The sequence below is a fragment of the Lates calcarifer genome, linkage group LG17, assembly GCF_001640805.2.
Source record: "Lates calcarifer isolate ASB-BC8 linkage group LG17, TLL_Latcal_v3, whole genome shotgun sequence".
Classification (NCBI taxonomy): domain Eukaryota; kingdom Metazoa; phylum Chordata; class Actinopteri; family Centropomidae; genus Lates; species Lates calcarifer.
Genome location: NC_066849.1, coordinates 6,614,454 through 6,634,681, shown reverse-complemented (window position 1 = coordinate 6,634,681; position 20,228 = coordinate 6,614,454). Strand labels below are relative to the sequence as shown.

The window sequence follows — 20,228 nt, the reverse complement described above, 5'->3', positions numbered from 1 at the left end:
TGTAGCACTGAGACTGAACCTATTTTGCTTTATTAATTTTGGGAGGTGTAGTTTATTTGTTGTGGAAGATTCCAAACATAACAAAATTACACTGTGAATTTTATTATCTCATTTTGTAGCTTCCACATGAATACAAATCCTGTGGGATGGTTTTCAGATTACCTTCCTTTCACCTTGAATTAATTTGTCTGGCAAAAAATAAAGCTGCATAATAGTAAAAGTCTCAGCAAGTCAGTTTCAGAACCCTTTATTATCCATCACACATATATATTCACAATATATTGATAATAAAAGCTATACATATTTAATAAATAAATGAATTATGATTTCCCAAAGAATACATTTTATAAGTGTATCATAATCTTGTAACTTCATTGCAATATCATACTGTTAACCTTACAAATTTTTCCTTCACATTACCCGGTAATAATTAAATAGGTTCTTGTTAATTTAAAAAAAACCTTATCATGTATTTTCATTTTTAAGTCTGTCTTAAACACAATGTTGTCACCCACTTATTCTCTGACTTCTCATCTTCTTTCCTGTGCTTACACTCAGATATCCAGTAAGTATTTGATTGATACTTGTTCAGAGAGGTGACAAATAAAAGGAAAAACCAACATGAAATGTCTTAGCAAGATGTTGGGCCACCACATGCTACCAGAGCAGTTTCACTCCACCATGGCATTATTTGTGTAAGTTTCTTAATTCTGGTGGAGAGTGCCATGAGTCCAAAAATCTCCTATAGTTGTTCAATTGGGTTGAAATCTGGTGACTGTGAAGGCCATATGGTTGTTCATATAGGTATGATTCACATCATTTCCATACTTGTCAAACCATTCAGCGACCCCTTGTACCATTTGGATTCTCTGCTAATTTTTCTGGCTTTTCCTTTAATTTGTCACATGTCTGTATATACTTAATAATTACTGTAATTTGTGGACTGAAAAACGGTTGACTGTCACTAGGTACCAAAGGTCTTGGGAGTTAAATTCCCCTCAACTTTACTGAAACCCTTAATGAAAATGTTAAGACAGAGATATTAATCCCTTAAAAAGAATGACGAGCAGGGAGCAGGATCTAGTACAGTTTAATTACTGGAATATGTTATATTGTACTTATATTGTAAGTTGTAGCTAATATATTGTTCCTCGAGACAAGAACACTTCTGCAATTTAAACTTGGATTCAGTTATACAAGAACTATGTATGATACTGTTTGATATTGACATCTGTGTCAGTACCTACAACTTATACCTTTATTAGCCCAGACTAGCTGTGTACAAATGCACTTTTGCAAGGACACACACAGTGTGATTTGTTGTACACTGAGCAGCTCTAAGTCTTAGTTTTCTGACCCTTAGGCTGTCACTGCCCCAGAGGACTATATCATAATATGATTTCAAAATACTGAGTCTTCCATGCTTTTGAGCATACAGCCTACCCCCTTTTCCCACACCACTGAAAATTGTGCAAATTCTATATGGTTAAAATGCATTTTCTATTACACCAGTCTTTTTATTCAAGAATATCAGCTTCTGAATTTAAGTCCAACTCCTCATGTGGTAGCTCAGATCTGTACCCTGATGTCTGAGAGAAGTTGAGGGTCAGTTTGCTGTCTGCATTCGCACCTGTGGGAAGTGTAGATATCCAGCCCAGAACTTTGTCAAAGGTGCTAGTGGATTTTTTCCTGTCTGATAAAGACGCAGCAATAGATGGTGCTGGACTGTCTCCTTTCACTGGAAATGAAAAGCACAATTTTACTATGACGTCTTACTCAATATATTTGTGAATTCTAGGGATAATATTGTGATTTTTACATACGGTCAGGAGTAAGGAGTTCCATGCTGCTATGAAGAAAATCTGCGGATCTCAGTATGTCCTTATCCAACTTTTCAATTTCCTTGCTGATTTTCACATCTATGGTTTCCTCCTCCTCCTTTCCATCCTTCTTCCTCTGACCAATACCTCTGGCTTTGATTTTGGACATGTTAGCAAATAAACAATGATCATCAAAACAGAAGATTGAAACAAAAATATATTCATATTCTGATGGAAGAAAAACAAAAAACCCCATCCCCATCAATGTGTGATACTCACTCAGTGACTTAGATTTAGTGCTGATTGCACTTCTCCTGATCTCAGCCTGCAGTTCAAGGAGTTTTTCCTTGAAGCCCATCATCAGCTCCAGCTCTCTCCTCCTGTACTCCTTCTCCATTCGATGCTTCAGCACATGTTTGATCTGCTTCCTCTTGAACTTCTCCTCAATTCTCAGGTGGATGTCGTTCATGTCCGGGTAGAAGAGGCGGCTGCTGTTCCCTGCCACCATTTCCTCTATCTTCTCAAACAGCTCAGTGACCTGACTCATATCAGTTTTTTTTGTGTTGTTCATGACATGGTACTTGTTCTCACACTTGTCTACCAACCAGCATAGAGCACCGTGCTCCCGCTCAATGTGCTCCTCTACAGATTTATCTGCTAGTTTGTCTCCAAATGTGAACAGAACCATCGTGTGTTTCCACACACTGGCATCAAAAAGGTTCATGTGCTCCTCCAGAGCGACCTGCTGAACCTCTCTGAACATCAGGTCCAAAGGAATGACCAGCAGAACTGCATGGACCCCTAATGGACTCACTGAAAGACCTCCAACAATCTCTTTCTCCATCTCTGTGGTGTAGTCAGGCGACTTTCTCCACCAACCCGGGGTGTCGATCACTGTGATCCTTCTGCCAGGCAACTTCCCCTTCCTCCACCTGACAGTGCTCAGTGTCACAAGTGGGAAACACTTTTTTACGCAGGAGGTTATTTCCTGTTGCACTCTTTCCAGACTTCTTCTGACCAAACATCACTATCCTCAGCTCCTGTAACCTGTTTCTGGAATCTGAGAAGAAAATTACAGCAGCAACTTGCTGCCAATTTGCTCAGTTTCCCATTATAATGGTAACATTTACTCATTGTAACAAGATCCATCTATCTTGTTAAAACAAGACATTTTCTAATTATAAAATGATTGGTTGCAACATTTTTCAGTAACAGCATTCTGTGTGTATGTTTTTGACATTATCTTAACAAATCAGTAACAAAGTGATGTACTTAGTAGTTTGTCCAGATTGTCCATTTGTCCAGATTAAAAACTATATGTAAGACTATGCATGTAGGAAATTTGTTGAAGATAAAAAATAAACTGTATCTGGTCAACAAAGCTTGAAGGTGACATAAAGAGCCTGTGACTATATCGGCGGGTGGGAGGGTTGTATTGTATAAGTATAATATTGTCTACCCCTGATATCTCTTTACTCCCTCAGTGTGTAGATAGCTCTAACAATCCCAAGCTAGTGTTTAGGTCCTATGGTAAACTAGGTTCCCTGAGAACTGAGAGAGGTATCTCATTATCTTACTATGCTTTTCAGCATTCACAGTCACACTGAAGCTCCATTACCAGCATGTCCATCAGGGGACAGTCCCATGAAATTCCCCCAGCCCCAGAAGTGGTATTCTCAAGCTCTCAAGCAAGTTCTTCCATGTGATACTCGACAAGCAAGTTCAATATTGCACTGTTTATTACTTATTATTCTATGTGAGCTATAGTAGTATGCTCTACCCAAACATTCTGCCAAGTTGTGGGCCAAAGTTCAACTAAAGGATTGAGAAGCGCAAGTTATGGCACCATTCCCTTTCCTGAATTTCGTGCTGCTTTGCGCAAAATACCTCAACCCAAGAAGGCTGATACCACAGACCCTCCCCATGGGCTACTACATGCCTATGAAAGAACCCACATTGAGGAATAAATCCAGGTGCTGTGTTACACCAAAGCAGTAAAACAGAATAAATCTGCTTTGTTTTGGCAGTGGAGAGTTTGGGTACTGGATACTCTACCCAGTTGGATAGACACTGGTGAGGCAGATGCTTGTCTCTGTGAGACACCCAAGAGACAAAGAGCTGCTCCTCCCAGATCCTTAAGGCAGAGATGCAGATGGCTAGTTTCTGCAGACATTTGACCTGGTAAGCTGTTGGTACATTTTTCAGGTAATACGTCGGTACGTACGGTATGTCTTTGTAATTAAACTGTTAGCAGGGGAACCATGTTCAGATGTTTTAATGGATTGGGCCACTGACTTGCAAACCTCTTACATGGAGAGAGAAAAGAGCCTCATTTTTTTGTGGGAGGGCTAGCACCACTTGATCTTCTCCACCACCACTTTCCAAACAGGGGCCTTTGACGGGAACTCAGTGGCCAAGAATTTCAATAACATTTCATCTCCATGCATGACAGGATAGCAAGCAGAAGTTTTTCACAGGGGACCTGATGAGAAAGCTGAATTTTCCCACCATGTAAGTCCTGCACTTCTGTTTTGTTATCCTTGAAGGTGAGTTTGTCATTGCCCAAACTGCCTGCCTGGGAAGGCTGAGCCTCTCACAGATGGAGCTACAGAGGGTATGGTGGTTTCCATGGTAGCTAACAAAATGGTGATAGTTTGCCATAACATCAGCCACAAAGCACAACAATGTCACCCTGATGTGTTAACCTGTCAGCTACCTTAATGCAGTACCAGGCAGGTGAACCTGGGGAACAAAGTGAAACTGCTGATCTTGGGGTCACAAACATTTCTAAAGGGGGACCTGCCTGTGCAGTTCAGGTGACTGGTGTGTCACAAGACAGACATGGTGGTAGTGAAGCTTCCATGACTGGTCATGGCACTTTTTGTTGCAAATACAAAGCAATATTTGAAAGAGAGCTTATTTGTGACTTTACTACTAGATGACTGCTGAAGCATACTGTACCTCTGACGGTGTTTCTTTTGGCCTTGACTTGACTTTCCCTCAGTCTTGCTCCTTCTTCCACTTTTCTTCGTCTTTCTTCAATCATCATAAATATCTGCTCATCAGGGATAAAATGATCCCAACCATTTCTAGCTACAGTCTCAGTGATTTTCTCCAGCAGCTCTGTTACTTGAGTACAATTGTCAGTATTCTTGTTATCAATGACATGATATCTGTTTCCACATCGTTCAACTAGAGACTGTAAGGCCTCTCCCTCCCCTTCAATGTACTCCTCTATGGTGTGTGTCCGCAGCCAGTCTCCCTTGGTGAAAACTACCATACTGTGTCTCCACACTCCTTCTCCAAGAAGCTCCACATGTGTTGTTACAGCATGTAAGTGTTTTGCAGTGAAGGATGCATCTGCATCTATCACCACAAGGAAGACGTGGGGCCCGGGGGGGCACAGAAACATGCTGCGCCTCAGTTCCTCTTTGATCACTTTAGGAGTGTCAAACACAGGGAAGCCTTTCCACCAACCTGGTGTGTCAACAAGAGTTATTTCAGTTTTACCCACAAAACCCTGCTGGGCCACAGAGTGTGTCGTTCTTTTCCCGTCTTCTTGCTTTTTATTTCCCAAGATGGTGCTCCCCATTGAGGTTTTTCCAGCATTTCGAGATCCCAAGAGAACCATCTGGAGTTTTGGGATGGGTTTCATCTCTTCTAATGGTATAAGAAGACTTTATTAGTCACGGACCTAACAGGAATTACTAATTTGAATTAATAATTAATAATTAATTTGAATTTGGTTTTCTCTATTAATTGGTTATATGTGATTTGATCTTCATCTAAGTCACAAATTATTGCATGGTTCTTGGCTCTTGTCTCTTGGCTCTTGTGATAGCAAATCTGGAGTTCAGTCAATGAAATGAGTTTGGATGTGTGTGTTAGAGCTACTTTGACACTCAAATATCTTGAGTTTGCTATTCACAAGATGCAAATTTGCTGATGTGAACCATGCCTCACAAAAAAGAGATCTCAGAGGACCTATGATTAACAATTGTTTCGTTAAAGCAAGGGGAACAAGGAAAGGGGTACAAAGTAATCTCAAAGAGTTTAGACAAATAGTGGAGGTAAAGAGGTAAAGAAAGGTAGAGGAAAATCCTGGAGTTTAAGGAATCATTGCAACTGGTAAAAATCTGTGTTCATGAGTCTACTATACATAAAACATTGAACAGGCTGTCCAAAGAGCACCTTGATACTCCACAATACTACTGGAAAAATATGTTGTGGACTGACGAAACTAAGGTTGATGATTTGGGGTTGCTTTGTTGCCTCTGGGTCTGGACAGCTTGCCATTATTGAGGGGACAATTTTCTGAGGGTATTTTACAAGATAATGTCAGGGCAGCTGTCCACCACCTGAAGCTCAGTAGAATCTGTGTGATGCATCAGGACAGTGAACCTAAACACGAAAGTAAAACTACTACAGGATCACTACAAATAAAGAAATTCTGCCTTTTGAAGTGGCCCAGTTAGAACCCAGACCATAACTCAATAGAGACGCTATAGAACGACCTAGACAGCTGTTCACACCCTAAGAATATCACTGAACTGAAGCAGTTCTGTTGGAAGTTTCTCTTGAATGTTGTGCAGGTCTGATCTACAGCTACCTGAAGAACTTGATTGACTTGATGAAGATCAGATCACATTATAAACAATTAATGTGGAAAACCAGGTAATTTCAAACAGTGAACTTTTTCTAACTGTCTGTTTTGTAACTGTGTTTGAGTGCACCCACTGCCACACTCACCTGGAATGAGCATTTTCATTTGTTGTCTTTGCTCCTCTGCCCTCCTGCGTCTCTTTTCTGCCCTTTCAGCCACCTCTTGTTGTTTCTCTTTAATGATGGTAAAAGTCTGTTCATCTACCTCATAGCAACTGTCATTGTTGTGCCACACCATTTCATCTATCTTCTCCAGCAACAGTGTGACCTGAGATAAGTTACTTTTATCCTTGTTATTGAACACATGGTACCTGTTCCTGCACTTCTCTATTAACCACTTGAGTGCATCTCCCTCACTCTCAATGTGCCGCTCTATCGTCTTCTCCCCGAGGAAATCCCCACAGGTGAACAGCAACATGGTGTATCTCCAAACCCGCTCTCCTAGGAGTTTCATGTGCTCCTCTACGGTCTTCTTCTGCTCCACAGAAAAAGCTGAATCTATAGGAATTACGAGGAGAAAAACCTGTGGTCCGGGCAGACACATGGATGCATTGAGTTTAAACATTTGCTTTTCAACCTCTGGGATCTCTGTGAGGGAGAGAGAGCTGCTCCATCCTGGAGCATCGACCACAGGTCAACTTCCTGCCCTCCACTTCTTCATGTCTCACTTCGGACTGAGCCGTTCTGGTTCGGCCACACTCAAACCTTTCCTTTCTCAGTATGGTGTTGCCACACGAACTCTTTCCAGCCCATCTCCCTCCGATCAGGATGAGTCTGACCTCCTGCAGGGTGAAGCTCTCTTTGTCCGCTGAAGATCAAAGGACAGCTTGATATCAAAATTAAGTTTTTGAGTGAAAGGAGATAAGTGGATTTTCATAATGTGAAGAGGAGAATGTAATAAAAAGATTTATTATTAATTTATTTTATTCGAATCAGACCTCAGGGCGGCACGGTGATGCAAGAGCAACAGCATCAAGAAGGTTCTGGGTTTGAACCCTGGTTCACCTGGGGCTTTTCTGTGTGGAGTTTGTATGTTCTCTTGGTGCCTGCGCGGGTTCTCTACTGATACTCTGGCTTCCTCCCATAAGTCCAAAGGCATACAGGTGAATTGGTGACTAAATTGCCCGTAGGTGTGAATATGTGTGTGAATAGATGTTTGTCTCTATATGTCAGCCCTGTGATAGAATGGTGACCTGCCCAGGGTGTACCCCGCCTCTCGCCCAATGTCACCTGTGATTGTCTCAAACCCCCCCATAATAGATGAAATCAGACCTGCAGTATGTTGTATCAGATCATCTGCGATTTAGTAGCTACTACTTTCAATCAGCATTTAGGTAAATATATAATTACATAAGTATCGGAATGGACTCAGTATTAGCAGATAAACAAAGTCATAAAGGATTCATATCAGAATTGGGACGAAGAAAACTTGAACAAGACATCCCCGGTAATTTGTCAGTTGAAGTGAAAAAATCACCTAAACTTGAGTGACAGGTTATGACACCAGATGTCTCTGCTGATTTAGGTGACTGACGCAAGAGGAATGATCTAGTAAACTTGTGCTGTGTTTTTCCCTTGGGACTTATATAGTTATTTTTGTCAGTTATTTTATTGTATTATTTATTTATTTTTATCACTTTAACTGAGAGACCGGGTCTGAGGAATAACAGTTGTTTGAGACAAATTCAGAACTGTGAAATATGTTCAGAAAGACTAAAATTAATCATTTTGAGGTAAAATGAAAAGATATATTGCCATGGCTCATTTTTTCAGCTGATAATGTAAATCTCAGAAATATTAGGAACACCCAATACATCTGCAGTATGCCACAAATGACTGTCTAAAAAATCAACTTCTGATTTTATCCCAGAAAGCTGCACTGAACATTACATAGTCTGAATATTACACAATACTACATTTATGTCGGTTTATCAACCTTGCCGATAGAATACTGAAGCTTAACAGTATTGCTTGATTAACTTACTGAGATTGTTTTCCACTTTGTTTTCCATTTTTTCCTGGTCTCCTCTTTTCAAAACCAAATCACTACCAGTTGAACATCCTCAAGGGCTCTGCAGAGTTTAGAGTTGATAAATTCTGCCTGAAGTCTGTCCTCGTGGAATAATATTTTGAGAAAGCAGCTATTTAAACACATTTCACACACAGCCGTGACTGGGTACAGTGAGACGCAAACTGCAGCAAAATGGCACCTGTGGCAGTCAAAGAAAGTGGCCCAACTGGTTTTACTCGAACTTGTGTAGTGATGACCTTGTTTGAACATTTGAACTGAATAATACAACTCCTTAAGTAAGTACATTGTTTTATAAGATTGAACTCTGTCAGGGTCTCTTTAGTGATGTTTTTGCAGAGGGCAGCAGATTTTCCTTCAGCATGTCTTGTTATGCTGGAGGGCTGCTGTATTGATTTTAATCTCTGTCCTAACCACAGCTCTGTCACCTCTCTGCGCCAGATTATATCTTTGGGAACTGAGACCAAAGGGTCTTCTGAAACCTGTAAGACATTTTTCTACAGGATTTTGGCTGACTGACTGTGCCTGCATGCATAATTTAGATGGAACTGGATGATCTTGTGTTAGTACTTTGTTGCTCATACTTGTCTCTGCACACTGACTTACACTGCTCATTATAAGAGTCCCTCAAGTAAAGTCTCATAGATAAAGAAATGTGCTTACTGACACAACCAACATTATGAACATTATCAGAAATGAGTACGTGTTGTTTTTGTCTGCTGCCTACCATAGTGAAAAGAAAGTGAATAAAGATCCATTCTAATCAGGTTCCTTTTCAGCCCCCAGGGCAATAAAAAGTAGCCTGAAAATAAAATGGAATGAATTAAATCAAAACCAAACATGTACAGCATATGGTATATGTATTTATTTTCCAATAATGTGCTTCATTTGAATTACAAAAATATAGTATATTCCAAGATGAGTCGTGCAGTATGTCATGCCATCATAATTATCCTGACAGATAAATAATGGTTTGGGTCTCTATAGAAAATGACATTATCCAGAGCCTAAATTAGCATCCAGTGGATTGTGAAATAATAAAGCTGACTTTTACTCAGTCAGTTCAAGTGATATAGACAACTATGTGCATGCAGAATATGTACAAAGTCTCTGTGGTTGTGTTATGTCTCTTTCTACTTGTTTTGTGTGTCGTTGTTTTTCTCTCTTCCAACTGGGTTTGTTCTCTTTGTACTTGATTAATATGTATTTATGATTTATATAAGTTTTGTTTGTTTATAGTTGTTTCGTCTCCTTTGTCTACTTGTTTTATTCCCCTTACAGTCATTTTGTGTGCTTTTATACTTGTTTTGTGTATCTTTCTGTCTATAGTTGTATTTTTTGTCTGTCTATAGTTGTTTTGTGCCTTTCTAGTCATTTTGCACCTCTTTAGAGTTGTTTTGTATCTCTTTGTAGTTGTTTTCAGTCTCTAAATGATATACAAAACAATTTAATTAAGTATAATCATGAACATCAAACAATAAGACAAAGGAAACATAAATAACCAAGATTAAATACAGGATGGAACTTCCAATCATAAACAGAAAAAGCTAATTGGACACTGTAAATAAGATTGACAATCTTAAAATTAAAATTTTGAAAAAAGCAACAGGCCAAGAATAGATCCTTACGGCACCCCATGAAATAACTATCCTTTATTTGTCCTCGTGCTAGAGGTAGCACTGATTGAACTCTCTCATTGGTATCACACTATGGTACTTGAATCAGGTGAGAGTGATCCTTTAATATATTGACTTATCCAACAGATTGGACATCTCCATCCAAGACAGGTCCCACTGCACTTCTGTCACATCCTGCTTGGTTGCAGGAAGCGCCTCCGCCGGTACTTCCTGTTTGGAAACTGGCCAGCAGCTTCGACTGCAAAACATCTGGTACCTTCCAACAAATACAATATGCAGTGAACCATTTGCCTGACAATCTGTTTGACTTGTTATTCATGCCAGGATATTTAATGTCTACAGTCATGTACAGTAGAGGGAGAGGAGGGCTGATGATTTTATAGATGCTGTAACTAACCTGTAGTGACAAACAAGCCAAATCGTTAGAGGAATGAGGAACAGGAGCACAGCCCCACATGAAACAACGATCCATTTCCAGGAACCTAATGAAGTCAACAAATCATATTTTTTAGATGTCAGGATCAGTCAATAACAAAGTTCTATCAGGAACTACATCACCACAACACTGTGTGCAGCATAATATCTCATTTCTCTTTAACAGCTGCAAGACTGAGAAATGCTGATATTATATTACCCAGTGCAATTAACAGTTAAAACAAAAACACTATAGCTTAAAAAAGCGACTGAAAACTATTTGTAATTGTTCCTTTAGATTTAAAAACATTATTTCAAAAACCATTATTATAACATTAAATAAACCTCTGAGTCTGAAAGTATATATGTTTGTTATAGGATTTAGGCTACTTTGCTTTCCTTTTCCAAAAGTTAAGTGGTTGAGTTCATCAATGGAGCAATCACCCTGATGAGTTTGTGACCATGAAGTGAAGACAAGGCAGGAGGAGAACCAAACAATTGTCCTTGATAATGGCCAATTATGGATATATTAAAGATCAGTAAATGGTTTATCAACCATTAAGCCCTTGTGAAAGAATTACTTGTTGCCCTTTGCTTTACCTAGGAATTATTGTTATCATCAAATATTCCCTTCAAAACTAGTTGATGAATGTGTTAACAATACAAAATTATTTTACCACCAGTGGGCATCTCTTCTTTTAATGTGTAGTTGCCTGAAAGACAAAAATAGACAAAAAACCTCTCTGTCACTGATCTGCTTTGACTGATATCACACGTAACTAAATGATAAATATCTTCAAATTCAATAAAGCCATACAGCTGACCTCTGTCAGGTCTCACTGATAACCAGCTCTCTGGACTCTCCATCTTTCTGTCATGGGACGCACACTTATACAAGCCTTCATCTTGTTGTGTTACATTCTTGATAGTCATTGTTATTACTCCGTCTGAACTGAAAGAGCTGTAAGTGTCAATTTCTGTTCCATTTTTAAAGAAAGTTGTTTTATTGTGGTTGCCTGTCCGGTACTGACAATACAAGACCACGTCATCGCCCGTGAATACAGGGAAGGCGGGAGTCTTCAAGATGATGTTGCCATCTGTGGGACAAAGAAAGTAGATATGATTAACTCTCACTCCCTCTTATCACCTCTGCTTTAACACATCCAAACTGTCAGTCTGTGATTTTTGATACACTGTGAGACACAGTCTATCTGTCTGGACCACGTTTTGTTTTCTTTGGTGGATTCCCCTTCAGTTTGTCCAGTGTCTTTTACATCGCTGTTGTACAAGACTCACAGCTTACTGTGATGCTGACTGCCCTGCTGCGTCCCTCAGCGCCCTCACACCAGTACAGTCCACTGTTCCTTCTGACAGCAACGAAGACATACTTCTCAGGCTTGCTTGCACTAACACCACCCCCTAGTGGTGAAAATTGGACACTTAAGAATCTAGTCCCCATTGTACGGTTTGGAGAGAAATGCACCAGCTTCCAGCCTGAGGAACAAGCGGTGCACTGCACAGTGAAGTACTCCCCTGTGAGCATCTGTCTGGTGTTGGGAATCACAGACAGTGGGGCAGTGGGCAGCTCTGGGGGAGACAGATGGACAAAGAAAAAGAGATGGAGAGAGAAAAGATGAGAGTGTGAGCAGAGGACAATTGGAAATGCAGGTCTTTCAGACTGTTACAGTTTCCGGGGCTAACAAGTGGTTTTATTTTGATGTTTTAACCCTGAGTCTGATTAATGTCTGATTAACAGGCCATTCTGAATGTCTAATGGTCACACTGGGCCATAATTGATGTAACTACATATCCCGACAAAGAACATTCCTCACTCAGCAGCAACACTGGAAAAGCAAAGCTGGCCAAGGTAGAGATTGTACACCGTATATCGAGACATCAGGCTCTGCAACTGATATAATGCCCTTTTCACCTGAAATACAATTTAATTTCCTTCCACATTTTTTTGCCATGAAATTTGGCAGAGACATTCATACTCCCCCTCAGGATGGGTTGTGATTTTTCTTTTCCCATCATCTTCAGGTCATATACTTTATGACTATAAACCTACAAAATATATGACATTCCCATCAGCCTCAGCCATACTTGAGTGTAAATATTTCAGCATGTTGGCATTGTCACTATGAGCATGTTAGTATTTAGCAAAGCCTCAAAGAGGTGTTCTTACAGGAAATTAATGAATTGGCCTGAAGCACATTTGTGCATGTTCTGTCCAACAAGTTAGTTTTGCTTAAGAGATGTTTGTGATATAGATTACTCGTAATACTGTGTCATTTCTATTGTAGAATTAACACTTTTTTAAAGTTGTTAAACACAGCACTGAGGTCACTGAGTATTAACCATGATATAGAACAGATTAACATTGTGATTCCAGTGGCTGTTATACATTTTGAGGTCAAGCTAACATAAAAGTAGCAGCAGGTATGTGTCTCTGCATTACAAGTCAGTCCTGGCCTACACCACCTTTCCACTTGTATGTGTTGTCTGGTGCAAATAGCAGAAACCTGATGCCAGGCTGCTGCTGCTGCTGCTGCTGCTGCTGCTCACCTGACACACTGAGCGCGATGGGCCGGGCCTTCACCACAGACACGGTCGTGTTCTCCCAACACTTGACTTGGCACCAGTACCTGTCTGCATCCTCCCTCGTTACAGCGGTGATGAAGTAGCTGTCACCAGAGTCCAGGTGCCTGGGGTTCGGAGCAGTCTGTTGTTTGGACCTGTACCACTGGTACACAGTGGAGTCACACTCCACTTTTCTGAAGCGTGCCTCCACCGTGCACTGCAGCAACACACACTCACCGAGGTAGATGTTTGACCCCGGAGGACTCACAGTCACTCTGACACGTGGAGACTCTGCTGAGGGAGAGAGACTCCATTATTGTCTTTTTCATGTTTTTCGTGTTAAATATACTGTAAGTGTGAGTGAGATGGGTGCCCATTTTTTCTACATCATCTCTGCCAGTACCTCCAAATGCAGCAAGTTGGAGAACGATTGCAGCTACACCTGAAATACAGAGAAATCATTTTACATAAACTCCTTACATCCTCATATTACAAGACACCGTGTTGCTGTCACATGTGGCATTTTGGATGCAGTATGTTTAGTCTACAGTATGTTTAGTCTACAGTCTGCCTTGTCAATCAGGAGTAAAATGTATTAACATAAACACAACAGACAACTCTGATGGTTTGTTCCCACATGGCTGCATGCCAGATAGTCAGTCATGGTCCACTGCCGATTTTGGATTATATAACCGTGACAATATAAAGTAACATTTCAAAAAAGTTAATCTCTGCAGGCAGATTCAGAACATCAAACACCAACAAACTAGACATAGCAACAGTCCCTCGTTCTGCTAAGGCGTTGCTTTGAAGACACAGACCATCCGAGCTACATTTTTTACCTAACACACACAGTGTCAGTGTATTACTGCCACACATGTGAAAGAGAGGAGAGCTTCCTTTTCCTTAATGAGACTGTTTAGATGGTTATCATTCCCATGGGAACAGAGGGAATGTACACACATTTTATGAACTTTCCTGTTCCGTCCATACCACACACACACACACACACGCATGCAGTGGTGTAACATAGGTCTGCAGACATACAGTTTTGAACATAACTCATGGCAGTCAAGGTTGGAATAACCACCACAACAATTTGGCAGCGCTGTTCAAATCATTTCCATTAGCCCCATTCAGATTCTGGCTGGTGCACATCATCTTCATTTTGGACTGTCTGAATGTCCCAGCTGCAGGCTAACAGCCTAGTAGAATTTATGGCCCTGCATACCATACTACTGTTATCTGCATCAAATAATAGAACGCAGCTTTGAGTCCAAGTCAGCATTGCTTTGATAGCTGAAAGCAGGTGGTTCTTAAAAGAACATAAACACTGTTTTATTCATCAGCAGATGTTTTTTCAAATAAAAACCCACAGATTTTTCTTGCAAGAGGCCTTGCAAAAGGCCTGTTGGACAATGTGTGTTTGTCAGACAGGTTTTGTCTGTGATACTCACCCAGCAGTGAGGAGATATGGATGATGTTCATTCTGTTGAGGATTCGATGTCCAAAATTAGATGTGTTACTCCTCTGTTGTTCTTTTGTAGAAAAAGACAATAATTCTGATTCTAATAATTCCACCAAAAATGATGTGTAATTCAAAAGTCCAGTGTTGTTTTCTAGAGCAGGTTTTATTTAGCAGCTATGAGACAGAATAATAGTATGTCTTAGGGAGGGGGTTGAACTGACTACAGACAGATAGTCATCTTGGTGGAGACTTTTCCTTCCTCTGTTAAGCAGTTAACTTGCGGGGACCATCAAGCAACAGAATCCAGTAATAGACAGAAGGGCAGAGAGGTGAAGACCTCAAACCACAACACAATCAATTTACTATCAAGAAGCAGTTTTGCACTTTCTCTGTTGGAAACTCACTCTGTTCTGCCATTTTTTTTCTCTTTTTGCTGCTAGTTCTGTCTGTTTTGTACATCCTGCCAATGCCGAAATCCATTTCCTTATGCTTTTCTACTTGTTCAGGTTGTTTGTCTTTTATTATCCCTTGTTTTGCTCTATTTATATCCTCCTTTTCTTTCCAGTGCTTGCTGACGCTGATGCTAATTTTCTCTATGGGGAGCATTTCATTTTGTTCAGTGTAATCCAGTCACTTATTATCAAATAAAGTTTTGGTAAATGAAATGAGGGGAGTCATAAACCTCAGTCAGTTTGTTTCGAGCCACACTAGCGACGCAGTCCACCACTTTAGTCCAGACTGAAATATCTCCACAAATATGGAATGGATTGCTATGAAATGAAATGAAATCACATTTATTTCCCCCACAGAGCCCCACGGTTGCCAAAGAATAAATCCTATATCCTTATTGGTTATCCCCTGATTTTTCTTCATGGGAAAGACAACCATCAGTGGTGCATCTGACAGACTGAGCGGTGCCCAGAATCTCCTTGAACAGCATTCACAGTCTCATCAAAGGTCACACCTCCATTGTGCTTGATGTTCCTGACCTCCTCCTGTCACAAGGAGGCTCCTTCATGATTGGAGCAGATGCTGAGAGAACCACTTCAATAGCTGCCTGTCTACTCTGGATGCTCAGGTTTACAGTGGTCCTCAGGCTCTTCGAGTCGTCTGTGACCTTGTTGGGAGACAGACACTCAGACTAGCTCAGACTTCTCCTCCTGTGTACCAGCCTTTTTGGGGTTGAATCTGAAAGGCATGTTGCTGCTGTGGAAGTTGAGACCAGTTTGGCTTAGTTTGTGAGGGTGTCGGGTTTGGGACAACCAATTACTGTTGCACCTTCCTAACTAACAGGAGAAAGAATGGACTTTACATCTCGGGAGGGGCCAAAGAATTGGGCTGAACCAAACTTTCAAATCTAAACAGACTGATATAATCTAATGTACAGCATAGAGAGGTATTTTCTTTTACAAACAGTGTGAATTTTGTTGGAAATGTTGCCTGTATCTTTTTTTTAATTAGTCGAGTAAGTCTACTTTGAGTTTTCACTGCACCTAGTCAACTCACCGAGTGTTTTCTGTTTTTTTTTTTCGTTTCTTAGGTGTGCTTTCTCCTTTCACAGGTAACCACTGCTGCCTCATTATCCTTCAGTGGTCCCCGCCCCTCCTCCTCATCCCTCCCTCCACCTCTCCGTCCCTCCCTCCAACCATCCGTTCGCTCCCACATCCAGCCTCCCAGCATACACGGGGTTTGTTCCAGGAAGCGCGTCGGGCAGTCGGATGCTCTGCTGGAATGCCTGGGAGAGAGACCATCCTCACTGACCATTTCTGAGAGAGAGAGAGAGAGAGAGAGAGAGAGAAGAGAGAGGGGGGGAGACAGTGGGGAGGAGGTGGAGGAGAGCAGGAGGAGGAGGAGGAGGAGGGGTGGCGATAGGAGAGAGGAACAGACATGGCTTCTAAAGAGATCACTGCCTCTGGTTTCGTCAGTGTGAACAAGGATATCACAGGTGGGTAAAGACCGCCGCTTGGTTATTTTTGCTCCCTGTCTTGTTGCGGGCTGGTGACCGCGGTCGCCCGCTGGGGTGTGTGCGCTCTGGCTCGGGATGCTTTTCCTCCGCGCGTCTGGCGGAGGCTGCGACCGAACAGACGCATTGGATGATTGTCATGAGCTACACCTTTACATTTTGTCCTGGAGCTTTCCGGGGCGTCTTTTTCCCTCTCAGTGCATGTGAATTAGTTAATGTGCAGATGAATTATTTACAGTGCAGGGAAATATGCCTCGCTTTAAATCTGCCCCTCGGGAAGGATCAGGTAATAAAAAAAACCCAGCCTTAGGCCAGAGAGGAAAAGGGGCGTTGTGGAAATAATGGTGTGTACCGGGGGGGGGTCTGACAGCGTTTTGTTTTTCTTTTTCATCTGTTTTATGGTTTTTCTTTGATCTGACCTTGGTTTTTTCTTTGTTTTTCTGCAGCTACCAGAGCGCTTAGTGATTGCGCTGGTTCCGCGTGTGCGAGGTAGAGAGGACTGATAAGCAGATGTCACGTATCTGCCAGAATGCACGAACCCGGCAGCGCGACAGAATGCACAAATATTTATTCGCTTTTTCTCAAACAGCAACAGCTCACACATGTCAAAGTCACGGCACAGCCTTGAAATGAGTATCGTACACGAGAGTCGACGCACGCGCGCAAACACATAGACGCACAGGCACCCAGTGCACACATGCTCAGGGTAGCAGAGACTCTGCTGCTGTGTTAATTACTCCTAATGGCTCTATTAGGCGCACTGTGATGATTAATCCAGTGGAATCCCTGCCTCTTCATTCAGTCACCTGCCGGGCGGCTGCACCGCCTCTTCCTGCCCTGCCTGCACTGACTGACAGAGGGGCTACCGTGGCCCCGGTGGCCTGCACAAGGTCACCTGAATGAGACCTGAGTGCAGATCTCTTCTCTGGCTGGACTTAAGTTACTGTTCAGTTCAGTGTTTAGTTTGTACGTCTCTGGCGCTCATTAGCAACTATTCCACTGATGCAGAAATGACCAGCAAACTTGCACCGATATGAATCACGATCAATCTTTTTTTTTTTTTGAAAGTAAGTCTAAGCCTCATTTTAACATGTCAGTACTCAAATATTACTGCAGTGTACATTTGAACAGTGGAGCAAAAAGTACTCATTCCTTTACTTAACTACTTAACTACTTTATATACTGATAGGTAGTTTAATCTGATTATTCTGAATTCATATTACATGGCAAGTGCAGTGAAAGCACAATATTTCTCTCTGAAATTTGGTGGAATAGAAGTTAAAGTAGCATAAAACAGAAATAGTTAAGTAAAGGTAGGTACAATACTTGAGTAAATGTACTTAACTCCACTTGAACTTTGCCTCATGAAGACTTGCGTGCCCTCTAAACATATGGATAAACAGCGCTCCATAAAGAGAAAGACTTGCTTTACTATCTGGTGTGACTGTATCAACTCCGAGCGCCACATCCCACCGTTCCAGCTTTAGTATCGATTCACTCATAAACTCGTCAGTCAGGATGCAGTGCAGCGACAGTAATGGAGAGGCTGAATCATGTAATTCCTGCCAGCGACTGTATGTCTGTGTGATAGTGCGTTCGTCATGCCATGTGTTCTCACCTTGTGAGTAAGACGCTCCCTGAGGGGGCAGCAAGCAGGTTACGTGCTGTATACAAGTCAGGGGTCACAGCAGTGACAGCGATGCTTCCTGACAGCAACAGTTCTCAGTGAATCAGAGACACTGATGCATCATGTCGCCAGTGTGAGGAAGACATGACACTGAAGCATATTGTCAAACATTCTGATACTGTAGCTTTGTCATTGTGTTGTGGTGAACGTGAAGGAAAAATATTCTCATATTTCAACAGTCTATCTGTAATTAATACATGAAACCCAGACACCCTCCCAATAAATATCTCTGTGTTTTGGTGCACTACCTTAAACCCTGCTCCAGCTTTACATTAAGATTATATCATTTAAGAGGTTTGTAACTCACTTATAATAATCAGAATGCATACAGGTGCAGAGTGAATTGGATTATGTTATTACCTGAAATGCCAGGACAGGTCTGTTCAAATGACAAGCCTGATGTATCCCTCAGTTATTAGATGAAGATGTGGATACAGGCCTGTCTGTCCACCCAAAGGTCAATGTGGTTTACTGCCCAGTTTGATTTGGACTAAGGTGATTTATTAAAATGACTATAGTAGTTCGTTTTTTTCATTTTTTACCAAATTTTCTTTGAATTATGTTTATTTCAAATTTGTTCCAACCATAATACTTCATGTGTTGTGTTTACCTTTCAGGCATTTTCAGTACTGTATGAAAACAAATGTGTGGAGACAGGTGATCCTGCACAGTGAAGATCACATCTGATTTTACATCCGTCTAAGTGATGCTACTGTTTTGTGTCACTGCAGTGTATACTTTTTAAATCAGTGTAGACGTACTGTACATTTGCATTACCACCAGACGATAGCGTAGTGTAATATAACCAAAATAATGTTGACGTGATTTTATCTGTGATGGATTACCTATCTCTGTAGAGCCAGTGGCTGCCGGGAAAATGGGAGCACACATTCAATGATCTAAAAGACAACAGCATGGTTTGAAAAATGGTTAGTGGTAATAGGATTTTTATTAAATGCTATGAAATGTTTAAACATGCTGGTTTGGTCATTTCAAAAGCTAAAACAGAGAGAATGAGTGCCTTATTTGTGTGTGTTTATGCCTTTATGTCATGATTTCCATCCACAGAAAGCATCAAGAAGATTATTGACAAAACATCTATCAAGTTTGTTCGTGGCATTAAGCTTGACGCCAAAAATGGTAAAACAGAGGACAGAATACTGGTAAGTTGCTGCTGTAAGCTTCTTCACTAAGGGCTGGGCTGTTATAATGGGCCTCTGTGTTAAAGTAACTCTGGGTTGCTGATGTAGAACACCACCTTAATCCTGCTACATAAGCAGTCTGATGCATGCATCATGTATGTACGGGGTCTTTGATGTTAACTTCCGCTGCAGTGTTAATGGATCTCTGCCACAGTGTTGATATCCATGACAGCAGAGGCAGAAGCTCTCCATGATTTAACAGCGAGAACGAACATCTAGCATTCTGCGGTCACTTACTAACTGCATTACCACCGCTGCCCCTCTTCTGTGACTGCTGTTGGTGGCTAGGCAGGATGAATGTTGGATAGACAGTATCTCTGGGAGCGGCTGTGGATTCCTCTGTGTCTGCAAGCCCTGCTGTGGGGGCAGTGGGGGTGCTGAGCAGCTCACAGCCTTTGATTCCTGGGTGCTTTCATCAGAGAATATGGGACAGAGATATAAAATCTCCAGTTGAGTGAGTGAAGCTCAGCCAGCTATCTGGATAAAATCTGGGGCAATAAGCTCTTACACTATGGACCAGAACTTACACTGGACCCTGGATGAATGCTGGTGTCTTCAGAATGCAGCAGACTTTAATGTGCGGAGGCAGGCACACACCTCATGTATGCTGGAGCACATCCACACAGGTAACATATACACACAGTACAGGGTAGGTTGTATTGATTGAGTGCTCCTTTATGTGCAGCAACTAAACCACAAGTCTGTATAAGGAAGATCTTATACAAAGTCCAGTCCAACTGCAGTGAAGTCAATGTAGTTTTTCCAC

The 20,228-nt window shown here is 41.4% G+C and overlaps 3 protein-coding genes across 4 annotated transcripts in view; 1 reads left to right on the top strand and 2 right to left on the bottom strand.

The window, feature by feature from the left end:
* Positions 1–231: 231 nt before the first annotated feature.
* Positions 232–8,681, bottom strand: LOC108879093 (GTPase IMAP family member 8-like). Its single transcript, XM_018670252.2, is given in 8 exon segments — positions 232–1,738; positions 1,824–1,973; positions 2,100–2,733; positions 2,735–2,880; positions 4,782–5,480; positions 6,570–7,113; positions 7,115–7,290; positions 8,467–8,681. Coding segments are annotated over 8 exon segments (2,598 nt in total). The 5' UTR covers positions 8,495–8,681; the 3' UTR covers positions 232–1,517.
* A 703-nt stretch (positions 8,682–9,384) lies between these two features.
* Positions 9,385–14,811, bottom strand: LOC127143461 (uncharacterized). 2 transcript variants are annotated; one of them, XM_051077219.1, is made up of 8 exons: positions 14,600–14,811; positions 13,546–13,584; positions 13,128–13,436; positions 11,859–12,149; positions 11,387–11,659; positions 11,240–11,275; positions 10,546–10,630; positions 9,385–10,404 (listed from the first exon to the last, which is right to left on the bottom strand). In XM_051077219.1, exons 1-8 carry the CDS (start codon positions 14,628–14,630, stop codon positions 10,251–10,253), a joined length of 1,218 nt encoding a protein of 405 aa, XP_050933176.1. In that variant the 5' UTR covers positions 14,631–14,811; the 3' UTR covers positions 9,385–10,250. The 2 variants fall into 2 exon arrangements, with proteins under 2 accessions (XP_050933176.1, XP_050933177.1); XM_051077220.1 differs by having other exon boundaries at positions 13,128–13,433.
* A 1,344-nt stretch (positions 14,812–16,155) lies between these two features.
* The window catches only part of LOC108879091 (capping protein, Arp2/3 and myosin-I linker protein 3-like), a 29,555-nt gene continuing 25,482 nt past the window's right edge, over positions 16,156–20,228 (top strand). Inside the window, 2 exon segments of the mRNA XM_051077231.1 lie at positions 16,156–16,555; positions 19,329–19,423. Coding sequence (XP_050933188.1) covers positions 16,498–16,555; positions 19,329–19,423 — 153 coding nt within the window. The 5' untranslated portion in view covers positions 16,156–16,497.

Bases quoted from the DNA above. Each gene is read 5' to 3' on its own strand.
- LOC127143461 (XM_051077219.1), bottom strand. From the start codon at position 14,630: ATGAACATCATCCATATCTCCTCACTGCTGG. The intron at 13,437-13,545 runs GTACTGGCAGAG...TCTCTCCCTCAG, and splicing joins CCAACTTGCTGCATTTGGAG to CAGAGTCTCCACGTGTCAGA. The intron at 11,276-11,386 runs GTCAGCTGTATG...TTTGTCTTTCAG, and splicing joins ATCAGTGAGACCTGACAGAG to GCAACTACACATTAAAAGAA.